Source organism: Enhydra lutris, unplaced genomic scaffold (genome assembly GCF_002288905.1).
Source record: "Enhydra lutris kenyoni isolate GAN:26980312 unplaced genomic scaffold, ASM228890v2 scaffoldscaffold12, whole genome shotgun sequence".
NCBI lineage: Eukaryota > Metazoa > Chordata > Mammalia > Carnivora > Mustelidae > Enhydra > Enhydra lutris.
In genome coordinates, this window is record NW_019154096.1 from 45,524,063 (window position 1) to 45,543,112 (window position 19,050).

General features: G+C 36.3%; 1 protein-coding gene across 5 annotated transcripts in view; it reads left to right on the forward strand.

Annotated features, from left to right (window-relative positions):
* Positions 1-19,050, forward strand: part of LOC111144830 (tankyrase 2) — a 69,012-nt gene that overhangs the window by 20,860 nt on the left and 29,102 nt on the right. For all 5 annotated transcript variants that reach the window (XM_022499342.1, XM_022499339.1, XM_022499341.1 and 2 more), the window contains exons 4-14: positions 282-318; positions 488-563; positions 926-1,020; positions 2,599-2,665; positions 5,224-5,410; positions 6,380-6,501; positions 9,069-9,160; positions 9,251-9,329; positions 12,370-12,541; positions 14,883-14,962; positions 18,493-18,638. In XM_022499342.1, coding sequence (XP_022355050.1) covers positions 282-318; positions 488-563; positions 926-1,020; positions 2,599-2,665; positions 5,224-5,410; positions 6,380-6,501; positions 9,069-9,160; positions 9,251-9,329; positions 12,370-12,541; positions 14,883-14,962; positions 18,493-18,638 — 1,153 coding nt within the window. The remainder of the gene's footprint in view (positions 1-281; positions 319-487; positions 564-925; positions 1,021-2,598; positions 2,666-5,223; positions 5,411-6,379; positions 6,502-9,068; positions 9,161-9,250; positions 9,330-12,369; positions 12,542-14,882; positions 14,963-18,492; positions 18,639-19,050) is intronic.

The window sequence follows — 19,050 nt, forward strand, 5'->3', positions numbered from 1 at the left end:
CCATGACCTGAGCCGGAGGCAGAGGCTTAAACCACTGAGCCACCCAGGCACCCCCCGCCCACTTTTTTTTTTTACTTTCATAACAAATATATTCCATGTTCATATAAATATTTTTAAACTGCACAGTATTCTGTTAATCAGTTTCTGTTCATTGAAAACCTATTTCCAGATTTATCTACTTTAAATATAGTTCATGAGGAGCTTTATGCATGAAGCTGTTAATGCTTTTGTGATTAAAAATTTTTTTTTTTTTTTTTTCATTTTTTCCCCCTAATTCACAGGTGAATATAAGAAAGATGAACTTTTGGAAAGTGCCAGGTGTGTACTAGTATTATAAATAAGTGTCATGAATAACTTTATCATTAATTTTTTTAAGTAACAAGCAAACTTTTAAGAGAGAATGAATTTTTGTTCGATCTCATATATGTCTCCAGATAGGATCTGATGAAGAATATAAATTACTAACCCTTTTTTTTGTGTGTGCTAGGAGTGGCAATGAAGAAAAAATGATGGCTCTGCTGACACCATTAAATGTCAACTGCCATGCAAGTGATGGCAGAAAGGTACTTTTGCAGCTAAGCTTGCGTTCGTCCTCCTGGTAACATGAAAATATATTTGTCTTACTAAAAACTAAAACATTTTGGTGAGAATGCTGATACTTTCTTTTAAGTAGTAATTTGGATTAATTCTTAAACTTAGTAAAACTTTATTGGTAATAAACATTTAGTTTGCTTCCTATTTACAGTAATGAACTTAAAAACTTCTATAATATGCCTTCAGTATAAATATGTTGGATTTTGTAAAACCAGTTGATAACTATGAAGATGTAAAGGGTTTTTTTTTTTTTTTTTTAATTTCTGGTGTTATATGGGGTTTTTTTAAGCTATTATTGTAATTTCATTCATTTGTCTGATTAATATTTCAGTCAACTCCATTGCATTTGGCAGCAGGATACAACAGAGTAAAAATTGTACAGCTATTACTTCAACATGGAGCTGATGTCCATGCTAAAGATAAAGGGTAAGTAAGCATTGGAAACAAGTGAGGATATCTTAAATGTTACAGTCTTTATAATCATCTCTGTAACCTTATAAAAATCTTCTTGCTAAGCAGCATAAACATTATGGAGCTTTTACAATATGCAGATTGCTCTGAGGATACAGAGAATTATAAAACCTTAAAGCCACAACTCATAGGGCTTAAACTACACTTTAGGAAGCGTGAAAAGATACCTAACAATATAAGTTCTCTACTAAATATGAGGTGATAATAGAGATAGTAGGGTAGGAGTTCCCAGGAGGAAACTCTCAGTGATGGCAGTACAGGTAGAAAATCCTTCAAGAGGAGGTGATACTTGACCTGGACTCAGCTCAGGAAAGCAGAGAGTTTAGGAAACATCATGCAAGAGAAGTTGTGTGAGGGGATGTGCTAAAGCAGATATTACAGCATATTTAAGAAACAATGACTGGACCAGTGTGGCTGAAGCAGATGCTTTACACAGGGGAGGAATGAAGGTTAGGATTGGAGAAGTAGGTAAGAACCAGGTTTTAGAAGACTTGGTATTCTAGTCTAAGGAATTCACAGTATGAGCCACAGTAGCTATTGAAAGATCTTAAGCAAGGGGAAAGTTTTTTTTAAGAGGAGTTCTAGGGAACACATTCTGGCAGCAGTGTGTAAGGTAGTTTGGAGAGAAGGACCAGAGATCAAAGAGCAGTGAGAGTAATTACTGTAGGGGTTCAGGCATAATGAAGATATATAATGTTGCAGAGGAATGGAAATGAAGACACAGGTGTAAAAGATATTATAGTGTAAGAATGGGTAAGATCTGTTGACTGGATGTGAGGAGAGAGAAAGGAATAAAAAGATAACTACATTTCAGATTCTGAAGCTGAATGACTGATTCCTAGTGAGTTACGAAAAGATTGTAGAAGCAAGCCAGGAGGGAGGGAAATCTGTATGCCCAGAGGCATAGAGGGAGCTACATGTGGTTGAACATACCATTATTGAAGGGTAAGGCTCCAGAGGGTCACACCATTGCATGCCAAGCTAAGCAGTTGGAACCAGTTTTCAGAAGCAACGAAGAATCAGTGAAGGACATTAAAACAAGGAGTAACTACAATAGGGGCGCCTGGGTGGTTCAGTCGGTTAAGTGTCCAGCTCTTGATTTTGGCTCACAGTCGTGGGATCAAGCCCCACATGGGGCTCCACACTAGGCATGGAGTCTGCTTGAGATTATTTTTCTGCCCCTCACCCTCTGTCTGTCTACCTCTCTTAAAAAAAAATTCTACATCAGATTTACTTTTAGAAAAATCTGGCTACAGTTTGGAAGAAAAATTGAAATAGGGGCTGTTTGAGTAGTACAGGAAGAAATAATAAAGGCATTGCGGTAGCCTTGGAGAAAAAAAAGATGGATGTGGAAGTTAGAATTTTTAGAACTGTTAAATTTTGTGCATTTCTACTGGAGGATCATAAAAGCCATTTGTTATTTAAATCTCAGTGTAAATTTAAAGTTAATTAAAATTAAATGAACTAAACCTGTAGGGAATCTATAATAACGTAAGCGTCTTCTCACCCCCCACCCCCTCCCTCATATTGTAGTGATCTGGTACCCTTACACAATGCCTGTTCTTATGGTCATTATGAAGTAACTGAGCTTCTGGTCAAGGTTAGTTCTCTTCTGTTTTTCTCAGAATTATATAAAATCACTTGAAATATATTATATACCTATTGACCGTGTGTTTTTAGTGCTTGGAGGTTATAGAGGAATATGTATAATCATTCTAAGATGTAGGTGATTGATGGATCAACATTCAACTGCTTTGAGATTTTTAAGATACCTTAAGATTTTAAGTATAAAAATAACACTGTCATCTTGTGAATACCACCTTAAATGAATCTGTAATTTGTGGCTAACAGTGAAGTTTCAAAATTCTTGAAAATATCAGGAAGCAGTTTGTAGTGATTCAGATACTAGGTTGCAGCAGGCTCATTTGGTCAGCTGCACTTCCCCCAGGATGCTGGGAGGCTCTTGTTTAACCAGCAGCTTCCCAGGACTGAAAACAAACTTTTTTTTGCTCCCTGTTGGTTAAAAATAGAAGATACATATTCTTCTTCGGAGAAGATAGAAGGATGTTACCCATAGCTATTTCCTTTTGTCCCCCAGTCCCTATACATATATTTGACCACATTCCTTAGGCATCTCTTACTCTGCACCATTCTGCCCCTTTTAATACTTGTCCTCATTCTAGCAGCAGCCATCATGGTAGGATATTTGTTCCCAATGCCTCCATGCTTGATTTTGGGCCTGTGCTACCACAGGATACTTCCCCACAGAAACAACTTTAACGATTAGATACTCTAAGTAGCCCCTAAGCCTTCTTAAATGTATAAGCTGCAACGTTACACATCTAGAGCAGTAATGCTTTTCTTACTGTAAAACTGAATCTTGAATTCAACAGAACATTTGGAATATTATTGTAGGTAAAAGTGAAACATGAGGCAGATTGCATTGGGACCTACAGACAATGATGTTTTCCTAAGACCTGATGTTCCATAAATAAGAATGGCAGGCTGACTAGAGGTCATATGTATAGAAGTTAGCTGAGGTGAAGTTGCAGTTACCAGAGCACTCAAGCTCAGGAGTGTCTAGATTAGCCAAGGAGATAGAGACAGAATACAGGCAGAAGGTGTAGGGAACACTAAGTTACTTGGCAGCCCTTGCTAAACAGTTGGCTAGCAGAAGCTGGCATTTACCTGCAAACATTCTCTTAACTGCTTTTCATGACCTGGACACTGTAGGAATTGTGATGTGCTTGCTTAAAAAGCTAACATGATTTTATGCCAGTAGTAGAAGTATAGTGTCAAAAGCAAACGTAACAACAGATGCAGTGTACTTTTCTCAGTCAGACTGCATCGAGACTATTATTCTAGGCACTCAGTAATTCCTTTAATGGAGCTTTGAAGCTGAAGTATATTTAGCTGAGGGCCATGAAGGTCAAAGGAAATCTAGAAACCATCTGATGAAAAAAAAGAGTGAAGGAGCTGAAGGTGTTAAAACTCAGAAAGAAAAACGTAAGAGTTGCTTTCAAGTATTGCCAAGAATATTGATCTCTTTTGCTCCAAAGAAGAGCAGTAGATCGAAGTTTAACATACATATTTAGGGGCGCCTGCGTGGCTCATTGGGTTAAGCCTCTGCCTTCAGCTCAGGTCATGATCTCAGAGTTCTGGGACCAAGCCCTGCATCAGGCTCTCTGCTCAGCGGAGAGCCTGCTTCCCCCTCTCTCTCTGCCTGCCTCTTGTGATCTCTCCCTGTCAAATAAATAAATAAAATCTTAAAAAAAAAAAAAAAAAGACTATTTGTCAGTTTCTAATAAAAGTAAACCTGTTATCTACTGTATCATCCATCCAGCAATTCCATTCGTAGGGACATAGCATGTATCCATAAAGAGACTTATGGATGAATGTTCATAACACCTTATTAGTAAATAGTAAAATACTAAATAATAGTAAATAGTAAATAGAATAGTAAAAAATAAGCAATAATCCAAATGCCCATCAAGAGGATGGTGGATAAGTAAGTTATGGTCCATCAATACAATGGAATGCTACTCAGTAATAAAAAGATTGATACAACAGCATGAATGAATCTCAAAAACATTGTGTGTGAATGAAGGTAGACAAAAAAGTACATACTGAGTTATTCTATTTTTGTAAAGTTCAAGAGCATATAAATCTAATATATGGTGCTAACAGTCAGAATGGGGGCATGATTACCTGTGAGGGAACGTTCTAGGGTAATGAAAGCGTGCTCTATCTTGAATTGGGTGATGGTATCATGGAGATATAGATAGATAAAGATATATATTTGTCAACTCTTCAAACTATTCACTTTGAAGAACTGTTTTACTGTATGTAAATTATACCTCAAAAAAGGGAAAAACTTAGAAATTAGAAAAGATGCAAGTTAAATCTAAAGCTTCATTCTTAGCTATTTTTAACAATAAAAGAGTTAAGTAAAGGCCTTATGCATAAGCCTAGCAACCAGCTACTGGTTTTCCATGGGAAAAAAATGTATTTCTGAAATAATAGATTTAAAAAGTGGACTTTGAGGATATAGCCTGGTTAAGCTTGCATGATGTTAAATTACACAGTACTAATACTGAATTCTCTTAAAAAGTTGAACACTAACTATATGCTTTACCCTCCCCCCCCACAACCCCTCAGCATGGTGCCTGTGTAAATGCAATGGACTTGTGGCAATTTACTCCTCTTCATGAGGCAGCTTCAAAAAACAGGGTTGAAGTATGTTCTCTTCTCCTAAGTTATGGTGCAGATCCAACACTGCTGAATTGTCATAATAAAAGTGCTATAGACTTGGCTCCCACACCGCAGTTAAAAGAAAGATTATCATGTGAGTATAAAATGATGAATGTTCAACTAAGATATTAAGATGGCAGCAAACTAAAAATTTGTTCTCATTTGTTTTTAGAAATTTTTAAGTAATGGAAAATTTTCCTTACACATGGGTATCGTTGTTCTTACTAGCATATTTAGTCATCTGGAGGTTTCTACTCATTCTACTCTTAAGATGCTATGAAAAGAAAATATATTTGTACTTGATTTTTCAAGTGAAGTTCAATGAGATTGTATGCTTTTGAAAAGAGTGAATTTGGGTTTTGTTCCTGTCTTTGGTGTGAGTTTCTTATTAATCTGCCTTGTCGTTTGTAGGATTGCTGTCTTTTAAACATGGACCCCAGATCCTAACCATCTAATATTCTTTGATATTTGGCAGTTCTATGGTTTTCTGTCTATAACTGAAGTAAATGTAGTAAGAAACAGCCACCTAGTTCAGATGTAATATTACTGTACATAAATAGGAAACTTGTATTAAATTTGTGTTAACTCTGGAACAATAAAGGAAAATGGGTGGTTTCACAAATCTGGTGAATTAAAGAGAAATCTTGAGAAAATACTCTCTCATTTGTTCATCAGTAGTAGGTGGCTCTTGAAAGTACTCAGTTTTTGGCTCATCTACCACCATGATGTTAGAGCATGAACCATCTCAGAGCTCTCTGGTCTGGTAAAACATTGCAATATTCCAGATTCCTACAGACCAAAATAGACCCTGAGTTGGCCATGGGCTAAATCTATGTATACATTTAGGGATGAATTATGTCATAACTGAAGGGGAAACTGATATAGCACTGTCTCTCTTCTGGGGGGTTATATTTGGAGAATATCTTTAGAGCTTCTATCTGAATAATTTTGGTAGATAATTTTGAAAATACTTTCAAAAACACTAAGTTATCTTTTATTAGGTAAGTCCCATCAATTTGATAATTCTCACGCAGATATATATGCTTTTTTTTTTTTCATCTAGATGAGTTTAAAGGCCACTCATTGCTGCAGGCTGCACGGGAAGCTGACGTAACACGAATCAAAAAACATCTCTCTCTGGAGATGGTGAATTTTAAGCATCCTCAAACACATGAAACAGCATTGGTAATGTTTCAGATTAAAGTTTTGAAGATGCAGTAACCAAAAACATGTTGAACTAATCATAACATCCTACTTCTATTGATGATACACAGTAACATAATGTCCTCCTTCTAGTAATAGAATTGTTTTTGAAAATCTGTTTTTTAAAAAATTAATGCCTGAACATACATTTTTTAAAAAAGGTCAAACAGTACCGAAAAATAGACAACCTCACCCCCCCCAAAAGACAATACTGTTACTCATTTGAGTGTCCTTCCAGAAAAAAAAACTTTATTCATATACTGGTGTATGTTATGTGTAGCTTTTTAATTATTGTAATAGTACATATTATTTCCTTATAAAAATTATAAATGCTTGTGATTGAGAATTTCAAACCCACTGAAAGTAATGAAAAATCCTGTCATCCATCTAAAAAACAACTTGGTTTTCCTTCCAGTATTATAATTTTTTTCAAAATTAGTCTGAAGTCTGTATATATCCCCCTCTGTACTGTGTAAATAAAGTTGCTGTGTGATTTGAGGCTACTTCCCCATTAGAGGTAATGACACTTATGTTACTGTAACAAAGCTGTAACAAAGTAGATGAAAATTGGACAGTCTATGGAAAAGCAGTGAGAAAAGAATGAGAGCTAATAGGGATAAAGTGATGGAAGGTGGGAAGGCAATGGTGTAATCAGAGACTACATTAGAAACACCAATTTTTTAGAAAGATTTTTATTTATTTATGAGACAGAGAAAGCAGGTGAGCATGAGGGGTAGAGGGTGGGGGGAGAGGCAGGCTTCCCACTGAGCAGGGAACCCAATGCAGGGCTCAGTCTCGGGATCCCAGGATCATGACCTGAACCAAAGGCAACACTTAACCAGTTGAGCCACGCAGGTGTCCCAAATAGCAGTTTAAAAGGAACAAAATCAGTTCTCCTGTATGAATTGCAAAATGTGCTTTGGGTGAGGGAAGAGGACCCTAAATAAACCAGTGTGTTTCAGGGCAAATTTAACTCACAGTCTTAGTTACCTAATATTTTGTAGGTAATTCATTTTCTTGGTCATTGGTTAATTTTCTTTCTTATGCCAGGATGTGAACTATGTGGAGGTTATGTCAAAACTATCTATAAAACATACTAAGCCTTTTTGCTAATTTAAGTTGTAAAAAAAAAAAAAAAGCAAAGCTTCAGATTAATAAGAAATGCTAGTGCAAATTTAAAATCATAACATTATCAAGATGGTGCAGAGAAATTAAGAAATACTGAGAAGAAAATGTTCTGGTCTGAAAAGCTAATACTGCATATTATCTCCCCTTAAATATTCTGCTATTAAACAACTTATTTTTGTTATTAATCTTAAAATATACTAGGAGTTAAGTATTGGTGGATAGTTGTGGTGCAGGGGCAGTGTCTTCAGGTTTCCAGAGATCATGGGCCCTGCCCCACGATGGGGCACAGAGGAGTAAAAGTGCAGTTTTGAAATGGACATGATCAAGAAATCTTGGAAATAAACCATTTACGTTCTGTGTGCTATCCTGATAGATGTCCTGGGATGATTACTCACAACATACCAAAGTAGCTATGTTTACCTGTTAGAAATGGTTTTATTGAGGGCAAAGGAATGATTTTGGTGACAGCAGCCACAACGAAGAATGAATCTGAGGCAAAGTCATGAAGATCAGATAAGCTTTATAGTTAACAATAGGTTAAAATAAGAACAGGTTTCATATGTACTGTATATTTAGATGTATAGAACAACTTAGTTTGGCAGTTATCCAGAACTTTTATCCCATGAATTCTCAAGCTTTCGATTTAACTTCGTATTTTTACATTGATCTAGTCATTCATGCATCCAGACATTTATTGAACACCTGTTGTAAATTATTATCATCCTCAATATTAGGGAGCAAAGATTTGGGACATGATCATGAGATACATTCTAGGGTTATAACTAGCAAATCCCTACCTCCTATCTCCTTTCCTCTTTGATATATCATAGATATAGATATAGATGCTATAGACTCCAGCTTAGAGTGTATCATCTTCTCCCATTGATTTTGACAAACAGGTTATCCAAGCTCCTTATTCTGTTTGAGCAGCTAGTTGAGAAGGAAGTAAATACTGATCTTGTCAGCTGTTTGACCTGTGCTGTTACGAGGCAGCATCTAGAGCTGATGAATGGCTTATTACTTGATGTGAAGAAACTCCAGCCTTAGGAGTGTTTTATTAATTAAACTTTTAAAAAGAACATAGACACCATGCTATGTGGGAATAGCATTTAAAGGAGTGTTCATGATGTTAATTTAAATTTTCATTACATCAGTAGTGGCTTTTTCAAAGATACAGGGCAACTATAAAACTTGATCAGAATATTTAGTTAACATATCTGGTAAATAGGATTTGCAGGCTGGGCCAGAATTTGGTAATTGTTGTACATTCTATCCAGTAGAAAGTCTTTGAGTAGCAAAGTCAGGTCAAAAAAACAAAGAGGTTAAATAACTTCTTAGTCCTTGATTAGAAACACAAATGTTCTTAAGTAAAAATTAGTTACGTATAGTCTTTGATTAATGCTGCAATTTAAATTATCTAGCATTGTGCTGCCGCATCTCCATACCCCAAAAGAAAGCAAATATGTGAACTGTTGCTAAGAAAAGGAGCAAACATCAATGAAAAGACTAAAGAGTAAGTCTACTTTTAGTAATTAAAAAGTGAAATTTTTTTTTTTTTTGGAAAATACATTGATTGGCTGACTTTCTACTTTTTCATTTTAAGATTCTTGACTCCTCTCCACGTGGCATCTGAGAAAGCTCATAATGATGTTGTCGAAGTAGTGGTGAAACATGAAGCAAAGGTATACTTCCTTTTTGGTAATCTTTGGTAATCCAATGAGTTATTTTCTGTTCAGCAGATGAAACTCCTGGCTTCCTAAACTGCTTACTCATAAGTATTACTTTTTTCTTCTTAACTTTTACTTAAAAATAGTCTAGCAGATGCTTTTCTTTATCTGATTTTTTGCTAGAAAGCCTAAGGAAGGATTTACTCCAAAAAAAAAAAAAAAAAAAAAAATACATGCTTCCTATATATCCTTCCTTCTCCATTTCTTTTACCCACACCCCACCAGTCAAGTTATCCTTAAGTTCTTTTTCTAACAGAATACTCTTCAGAATATCCTCAGCTAGAGACACACCGGTTATGACCAATCATCTCCAATCTTCTCTCACTCATATCTTCTGTTCCTTGGCTACTGTGGTAACTCTTGTTGTTTACCTCGGCCACAGTCTTTCTTACTCTGTTATTTCTATGACTAAACCAAAGGACTTGGAACAGAAGGAAATAAATTATTTAAATAATTTGACTGAAAACAGTTCCCCATACTGTGAAGTCAGTGTTCTTTAGTTGGCATTTGTACAAAGCATTTTATTCTTGGAATAATTATGTTTTGTTTTTTTCCTAAGATTTTATTTATTTATTTGACAGACAGAGATCACAAGTAGGCAGAGAGGCAGGCAGAGAGCGAGGAAGGGAAGCAGAGAGCCCAATGCGGGGCTTGATCCCAGGACCTTGGGATCATGACCTGAGCTGAAGGCAGAGGCTTTGACCCACTGAGCCACCCAGCAGCCCCGAATTGTGTTTTCATCAGGCTAGAAGTCATCATTTCTTACCCAGGAACTTTTTGAAAAATACCACTCAGTAAAAAATACACATGGCATCCCACATTGGAAGAGATGACAGTCACCAAATTCAACAGTTCTCACAGTTTTTAGCCACGAATCCTTGCCTTTTCCAAACAAAATCTTTAGTAGAAATTCATTACATAACAAAGAATGGAGCTGCTGTGAATGAAGGGAAAAGAAAGGAGTAAGACCCTTAGCCCATGGGTGACACCAAGGCTCTTCCCTAAATATGCTTTGCAGAATAGTTTTCTGATCTGTCCTTCCTTGGTATGCCACTCAAGGAAGCACTTAGAATTCTTTCTACAGCTTTTTCTGTGTTTCCTCTCAGTGTCCTAATTTCTTTTTGATACGGGGGGATTTCTTGATAATGTGTAATCTCAATCTTTCCTATTGTAAATTATTGAATAAAATAAAGTTTATTCTGCTCGACTGCTTGGCCTATCTTGTCTGTCTGTTCTATAACTTTTCATTGATTGCTTTTCTCATACATGTGGTGCATTACTAGAATATCTGAATACATATTAAATGTGAGTCATGAAACTCCCTCAGATAGTCCTGACTAGTGGGGCCAACCATTCAGGTTTGTCCAGGAACAGAGGGACTTCCAGAAACACAGAACTATTAGTACTAAAACCAGGAAAGTCCCAGGCAAACCAGAAGAAGTTTGTCACCCTGATCTTAACACAAAGTGGTACCCAAATAAAGTTTTCAAATGGATATATTTCACATTTCAGTGAGTTTTGGTATGTGAATAAGTAGATTAATTGTTCTCATCGTTTTAAATCCGTTTTCAAGTTCCATAAGCATGGAGATAAGCAATTTATAATCCAGTTTTGGTTTCTCTGAGAAAGTCTTACTACATTCCTGTTCAAATATTCTCCAGTTCCATGAATATGAATTGGACTATGTCTCAGATTACACTGGTGGACACAGGGTTGATTACTGAGGAACTTGATTTTTCACTTATGTTTTAAAAAATTATTTACCTGGTGGGGAAGGGTGCAGGTGAAGATGAGATGGGGGAGTTAACATTTTACTATTTTTTTTTTAAGATTTTATTTATTTATTTGAGAGAGAGAAAAAACAGACAGACGGTAAGAGAGCATGAGAGGGGAGGTCAGAGGGAGAAACAGACTTTCCATGGAGCTGAGAGCCTAATGTGGGGCTCGATCCCAGGACTCCCAGATCATGACCTGAGCTGAAGGCAGTCGCTTAGCCAACTGAGCTACCCAGGGACCCTTCTTTTTACTGTACTTTATTACACATCCATCAGTTTCTCCTTTATCAACCCATAAATGTATACATACATGTTACACATTTCAAAGTATTTGCAAATTGCTATACACTTCTCCCTAAATATTTCCATGTAAGCATCATCTAGAGGTCAGAATTTATTTACAGGTTTTTTGGGAGTGCAGAACTTGCATGCAGTGAAATGCACAAATCTTAAATGTACATGTCCTGAAGTTTGCCTAATGTATACACGTGTGTTACCAAAACTCATCAACGTATAGAAGTTACAGAAGGACCCCATCCAAGGCAATTGCCACCCCTAGATGCAACAGCCATTTCATTTATTTCCTGTGTAGATTAATTTGCCTGTTCTAGGCTTTCATGTCTATGAAACTGTACAATGCATACTCTTCTGTAAGGCTTTCTCCTCTGTATATTTTGGAGATTCGTCCATGTACCAATCATTTGTTCCTTTTTATTGCTCAAAAGTATTTTGTTGTGTGTGTAGACCATGATGTATTTATCTATATGGATTATATTTTACATGATAAAAATTGGAGATTAAGCCAGTAGGAATAAATGTTTTAATACTAATTTAGTCTCCGGCTTTGTTACTGTTGCCTGTCTTGGGGTTAGTCTCCACATTTCTGGACCTTAGAGATCCATAAAAACATGGATTAAACTTTCTTACGCAATGTCTACCTCTAAATGCAGTAAATATACTAATACTGTAATGCCAGACACAACTGTTACTCAGCATTTCCTGCTTTTAACTCAAAAAAGGATCTCTTCTGATACCAGCTTTCATGAGCTTGTGAATTTATGTTCTAGATTGAAGCAAAAACACTTGTTTTGGCACTGGAAAATAGACTTCATGAGAAAATAATTGGGATTTTTAAATGAGTAGCAAGCATTAAATACATGATTAGATGGTTTTACATTTTGAGGCAACAAGCTAATTTTAGCTTTTTCTGCATTATAAAGGTGAATGCTCTGGATAACCTCGGTCAGACTTCTCTGCACAGAGCTGCACACTGTGGTCATCTGCAAACCTGCCGCCTACTCCTGAGCTATGGGTGCGATCCCAGCATCATATCCCTTCAGGGCTTTACTGCCTTACAGATGGGAAATGAAAACGTGCAGCAGCTTCTTCAAGGTAGTCAATGCTTTCATGAAGTCAGCTTTTCAGAATTAACCTTTCAGTTTTTTCACACAGGGGTGCCTGGCCGGCTCAGCCAGAAGAGCATGCAACTCTTGATTTCAGGGTTGTGAGTTTGAGCCCCACTTTGGGTGTAGAGATGCTTAAATACATAAAACTTCAAAAATAAAAATAAATTTTGTCACATACTATGTAGAAGTTGGTAATAAAAAGAAAATGTGGAGTACTTGGATATTCTTAATTCATTATACTCAGTGTTCCAAATGTCATTAAGTCTTACTGTGATTTTGTTCCAGAAGCATTATCTGCTCAATTTCTCTTAATAGCTGGCTCTTAAGTTTGTATCTAGAAAGTGTTTAAGATGTAGTAGTTGCTATTTTTTTTTTAAGACAGGAAAACATAAAAAGGTAGGTACCTGAGTTGAGCATCCATAATGATAAGTAATACTCGATAAAGACTGGCCCTGCCTCTTCACGGTTTCTTTAGGTCCTTTATATTATGAGGCATGTAGAGTTTTTGTACAAGGTAATCCACTATTTGACTTAGAAAAACATTTAACTATTGAATACGTGCATATTTATTATATTTTTAAATATTTTAGATCAAGTATCTGTACATTTTGCATAGGTTATACATTTCACCCTAGAAATCTGGTCTAATTTTAAAGTGACTTTGACACCTGAAAGCTCAAATGAGAAGAAATACAACAGATCAAGCCGCTTGTATCTTTAACAGTCATCTTTGATGGTCATTATGCCTATGATCTAGAAACTACCTTTTGAGAAAAACACTGAATAGGTGGAGGCAGGTTGACAAAACAACCCGGAAACTGCCAAAACTGAACTAAACTACAAGACTCAGGATTCCCTTTAGTTCCTCATATACTGCACATTTGTTTCAGTGTCAGTTTTGGGATGTCAGTGTTAATCCTATTCAGTTGCCTTGTGATGAACATTTACTAGTTTGTGCTAAGTGTGATTTCTTACCTTTCCTCTAGTTTTTTGTGGGGTTTTTTTGAAGATTTTATTTATTTATTAGATAGAGCACAAGCAGGGGGAGCAGCAGAGGGAGAGGGAGAAGCAGGCTCTCCACTGAGCAGAGCCCAAAACAGGACTTGATCCCAGGACCCTGGGATTATGACCTGAGCTGAAGGCAGACTCTTAACCGTCTGAGCCACCCAAGCATCCCCTCCACCTAGTTTCTTAGAGTAAATTGTCGAAGTAGAATTTCCAGGTCAACGGATAACATGTAATTGTTAAATCATCTTTTAGAAAGGTTGTTAAGTACCATTTTATACTCCTGCTAACAGCATATGACAAGACCTGTTTGTCAGAACCGGGTATTCTGATTTCTTAATCTTTTCGTTGGGTGAATGTATATGTATGAACTTGAGAAGTAATAGATGCCTTTTTTTTTTTAAACATGAAGTATAGAAATACTGTCCGTGTAGCTCCCCCATTTCCTCTTTGGCCACTAATGGATGCAAAAGAAAAACCCAGGATCTCATTATTTTAATTTGCATTTTTAAGATGCATGTTGCAATATTTTTTCCATTTTTTATTTGCCTTATAACTTTGTTTAATGTTATGTTATTGCCTGACATATTCTTCCAAATCAGTATTGGTTCTGCCTTCAGTGTACTTACTCTGAGATGCTTTTTTATTCCAAGTATATAAAAATACTCACTTACATTTTCTTTTAGTATTTTTAAATTTTAATTTTTTTACCCTTAAGTCTTTAATCCATTGGAGTTTATTTTGTTCCAAGATACAAAGGTACATGTTTTCTTCCTTTCCTGTGAAATTTTAAATGAACTATGAAACAGAATTTCAGACCTGAAAATGACTTTAGTTATCTTCTAGTCCATCTTTTCTCTTTTTAGAACTGAAAAAATCTGAGGCCCCTTGACCCAGTTCACATAGCTAGTTAAGGGCAGAACCATGGTTAGGTCTCTAGCTGTTGGTCTCCTAATTTAAAGCTTTTCCACCGTCCAGTGGCCTTGGTTGTAGTACATGCCAATTTGAAGTAATGGATCCTTTTTTTTTTCTTTCATCTGTTTTATATTCCATTATACTGTTATAATCATATTTGTTATTCACATTTCCATACATTTTGTTTATTTATATGTATATACATGAAATGTTTCCTCCCAGAAAAAAAACTTTTTGTCTCACAAAAATTTTTAAGTCTTTCTGGTTTTCCTCTACTACCATGGAGATTTACTATATAATCTACCAAACTGTAAGAGAACTTTACTTTAAGATAAGATGCCTCTCTTAAAGCTTAGTCCTGCCTTCTCTATGGGAGTTTTAATCACTCTTTCCTTCTCTCTTTTTAGAAGGCATCCCATTAGGTAATTCAGAAGCAGACAGACAATTGCTGGAAGCTGCAAAGGCTGGCGATGTAGAAACTGTAAAAGTAAGATATGATCTTGCGTTTTTGTTAACTTTGGATTTTTATTTGCAGTGTTTAATGAATCTGTATTGTTGTAATGAAGAGCCTAGTTATTTATATGTGCCTTGTTTTAAAAGGTTAATAATGATACTCTAGTTCTCCACAAGTGAGAATCTTTGTTAGCAAAGAAACTTTTCACATGCATCTCAGTAAATACCTGACAATCACAGATTTAAATAAAGTGCATGTTTATGGAAATAAATTTCATTTAAAGAACCTCTTTGTCCCTTTAAAAGAATAAGATATCAAATTATTGTCATTTATTTACTTATGACACATACAATAGGAAAGGGACCAAGAACTACTAAATGGTGTGTCACTGTGTCAGTGTATTTCTTCTGGTTTCATTTCTTTGCCCTCTCTACCACTGTGTTGCCATTTTTCAGAGCCAGTGTCTCCTAATAATCTTCAGTTCATCTAGCCAACTTCAGCTCTTACATGGCCCATCTCCCGTGGTTGTCCTCCATAGAATAACCCTTGCTCAGATTTTCCTTTACTTTTTACCATAGAGTCATATGTAGTGTCTTAATGCCTGTACCAGATATTTGTTACCTACAGAAGTTGTATATCCCAGTAAATAACTCAGAAGCCTTACATTTTGAAAGAGCAAGACTACTTTTCCATTAAACTAATATAGATTAAAAAATTAACATGTTTTATGAATGAAATAATTCTTGAGTAATGCACTGGGGTTTTGGGTTTTTTTCCACTTTATTCTAATGTTATTTTTAATTCCCAAAGCTATCAGAGAGAAAAAATCTTTGTTACATTCCCCCAACCCTGCCCCCCTTGCTCCTAGACTTTTTTAAAAACAGTGCTCGTCCTATTTAAGGGAATAGTGACATGCAATAAGTTTTGTAAAAATCTAAATTTATAAATTTGTGATGGAAGTAGCTACATGAAGCAGTTTCACTGTATTTTTATTTGGTGTCCTCAGTCCTGAACAGACAAACGACATAAAGTCAATTTTAGATTTTCAGAGAACGAAATATGTTGGTCTCATCTGAACTTGAGCTTTGAGGAAACACATCACTGTCCTTTTAAATAAAGAGATTTCAGGAAGTTGATTTAAAAGTCAGTGTGATCTTTTCTGCTTTATCTCTGTAATAGTACAGTCATCTCCAAGTAATTTAAGATTTTATTTTTTAATAATTTCATTTTTCAAAAAAAACACCATTATAATGGAATGTTATTGTTTGACATGTTTTATATTTACATTTTCATTCCCTTAAGTGGAAGGTTAATAAGATATTGGAAGGAGAATTTGGTTTCTATTACTAAGTATTACTGACTTGTGGAAAAACAAGTCATTTAAGTTAAAAGAATTGAGTTGATTTTTTTTTTCTGGAAAATTGATTTAAAAATTAAAGGCAATTAGTTAAAGGTCAACTAGCTGATTTTTTTGTTGAGGGGGTAAAATTTTGAAATGTTCATGTGCTTACATATGTTAAAGAGCATAAAGCTATATTCAGTATATATAATATTGGCTAGACTTTGTTTTCATAAAGATAAAAGGAGTCCAGGGGCGCCTGCGTGCTCAGTGGGTTAAAGCCTTTGCCTTCGGCTCAGGTCATGTCGAGCCCACGTCAGGTTCTCTGCTCAGCAGGGAGCCTGCTTCCCTTCCTCTCTCTCTGCCTACTTGTGATCTCTGTCTGTCAAATAAATAAATAGAATCTTTAAAAAAAAAAAAAAAAGATAAAAGGAGTCTAGAGGAAGAAATAGATAAAGAGAAGAGCTGGGGGCAGGAATTGGGACTTACGGAACAAAATAATGCCCAGTAATGGATTGAAGAAGCCTATCCTTTCTCTCTTCATTCTCTGTGAGTAAGTATCTGGCCATCTTCCCTTACCCTACTTTTAAAATCACTTGGTGGCGGGGCACCTGGCTGGCTCAGTTGGTGGGGCAGGTAACTCTTGATTTCAGGGTTGTGGTTTCAAGCCCCACCTTGGGTGTGATTACCCAAAAATAAAATCTTAAAATTTCACTTGATAGTAGTTTATCTCCACAACCTTTGTAGCTGTTACCTATCTATAGACAGGAGGCTTGGTGTGAATTACTGGGACAATAACATCTGCGTATTACCCAATGAACACTTAATTATGTGTTGTTTAGTGGCAATCCATCAGGCTAGATACTTCTTACTAAATATTAGAAAACTTGTCTCTGAGTCAACAGAACTAAATTGAGAAGTGGGGAGTAAAGTGAGTAGTGAAAACTACCAAACCTAGTAGCACTTGGCACATGTATGAAAAATATTCATTCCTAGGGCGCCTGGGTGGCTCAGTAGGTTAAGTGACTGCCGTCAGCTCAGGTCATGATCCTAGAGTTCGGTGATCAGATTGAGTCCCAGATTGGCCTCCCTGCTCATCAGGGAGTCTGCTGCTCCTTCTGACCCTACCCCCTTTCATGTGTGCATGCGCTCTCTCTCATTCTTTCTCTCAAATAAAATCTTAAAAAAAAAACCTCATTCCTACCTAGAGCCCTTCTTCAAAGCCATAAAATACTGTCTGAAATGGGACCCTGAGTCCATATGCCTAACAGCCTCTTGTTTGGGAAGCATAAGAAAGCTTTATCAGTCCAGTAATTAAAACCCTTGAGGTTAAACCCACAGATACCATCCTCCATTGATTTATTAGGCTTAGGGTATCCCTAAGGAATAGGGTATGGTAGAATAGTAAAAAGTCTTACTAATATGGATAGTCCTTAAACTTTTATTGAGCACCATGATTTATTATTTATGTTTCTTTTCTTCCCCAAACATTTGTACTTTTCATACAAGCATGAATAAAAGTGTTACTCTTAAAGCTTTTCTCAGCCAGTCTTCCTCATCTAGACCAAAGAACACAAAGAAGTATTTTACTATTTTCTTAGTTTTCCCAAGGATCGTAAATGTAGTTCTTGATTACGAGCATTACCTAGGAACTTGTTAGAAATGCAGGTTTTCAAAAAAAAAAAAAGAAGAAGAAAAGAAATGCAAGTTCTCAGGCCCCACCCCAGACACACTAAATTGGAAAATCTGGAGGCAGGACCCAGTGCACAGAAACAATTTGAGAACTGCTGGTGTAGAGCAGAACTTTTTAAACTTTAAGGTGCTTACAGATCATCTAGGAACCTTGTTAAAATGCAGATTCTGACTCAGTAGATGGGAGTCTGAGATTCTGCATTCTTAACAAACCCCAGGATCCAGCTTACCTCTACTTGTATTTGTCACAAAAATGGAAGTTAGGATTGCCAATAATCAGTGTTCTAGATTACCTTTATGTAAATAGTAATAATGGTAAAATTTACCCACTAGCTTTAGCAGAAGATGATACATAGGTAAGAGGACCACAGGGATTCCCAATAAACGACAGGGTGAACTAAGAAAAAGTCGTTTCTGAGAATACTGATTTAATGAGACAAGAAATTCAGTCAGACGTTTGAAATGTCTACTAAATGAATGAAAACCTCTCAGAATACATAGTGTCACGTGTGTACTGTGTTCCATCCTGCAGAAACTGTGTACTGTTCAGAGTGTCAACTGCAGAGACATTGAAGGGCGCCAGTCTACGCCGCTGCATTTCGCAGCTGGCTATAACAGGGTGTCTGTGGTGGAGTACCTGCTGCAGCACGGAGCCGACGTGCATGCCAAAGACAAAGGGCAAGTACCAGCGATTGCCATGGCCCCTTTTCCTTCATCTGACCTTCTTAGGAAAATCTGGGAAAACTTGTTTTTAATAATTTTATGGTAGTTGTGGCTCTTCTGTTTTTGGGCAGGTCTGTTACCTAACACTGGCTTAAATGTAGCTTCTTAGTTTCAGTTAACATTTTATGATGATTAGCCTTTATATAGACGTACTGCATCATGCCTTATAATCTTATAATGACTAAGGAGATGAGTGTGATTGATTTTCAATATAATAAATTTTTTCAGTTTGCACTGAGGAGATTTGAATTCTTCCAGTTTATCTTAAAATTATTTTTCTTTAAAGATAGACAATTCTTGGGGTCCCTGGGTGGCTTAGTTGGTTAAGCAGCTGACTCTTGGTTTCAGCTCAGGTCATGATCTGGGG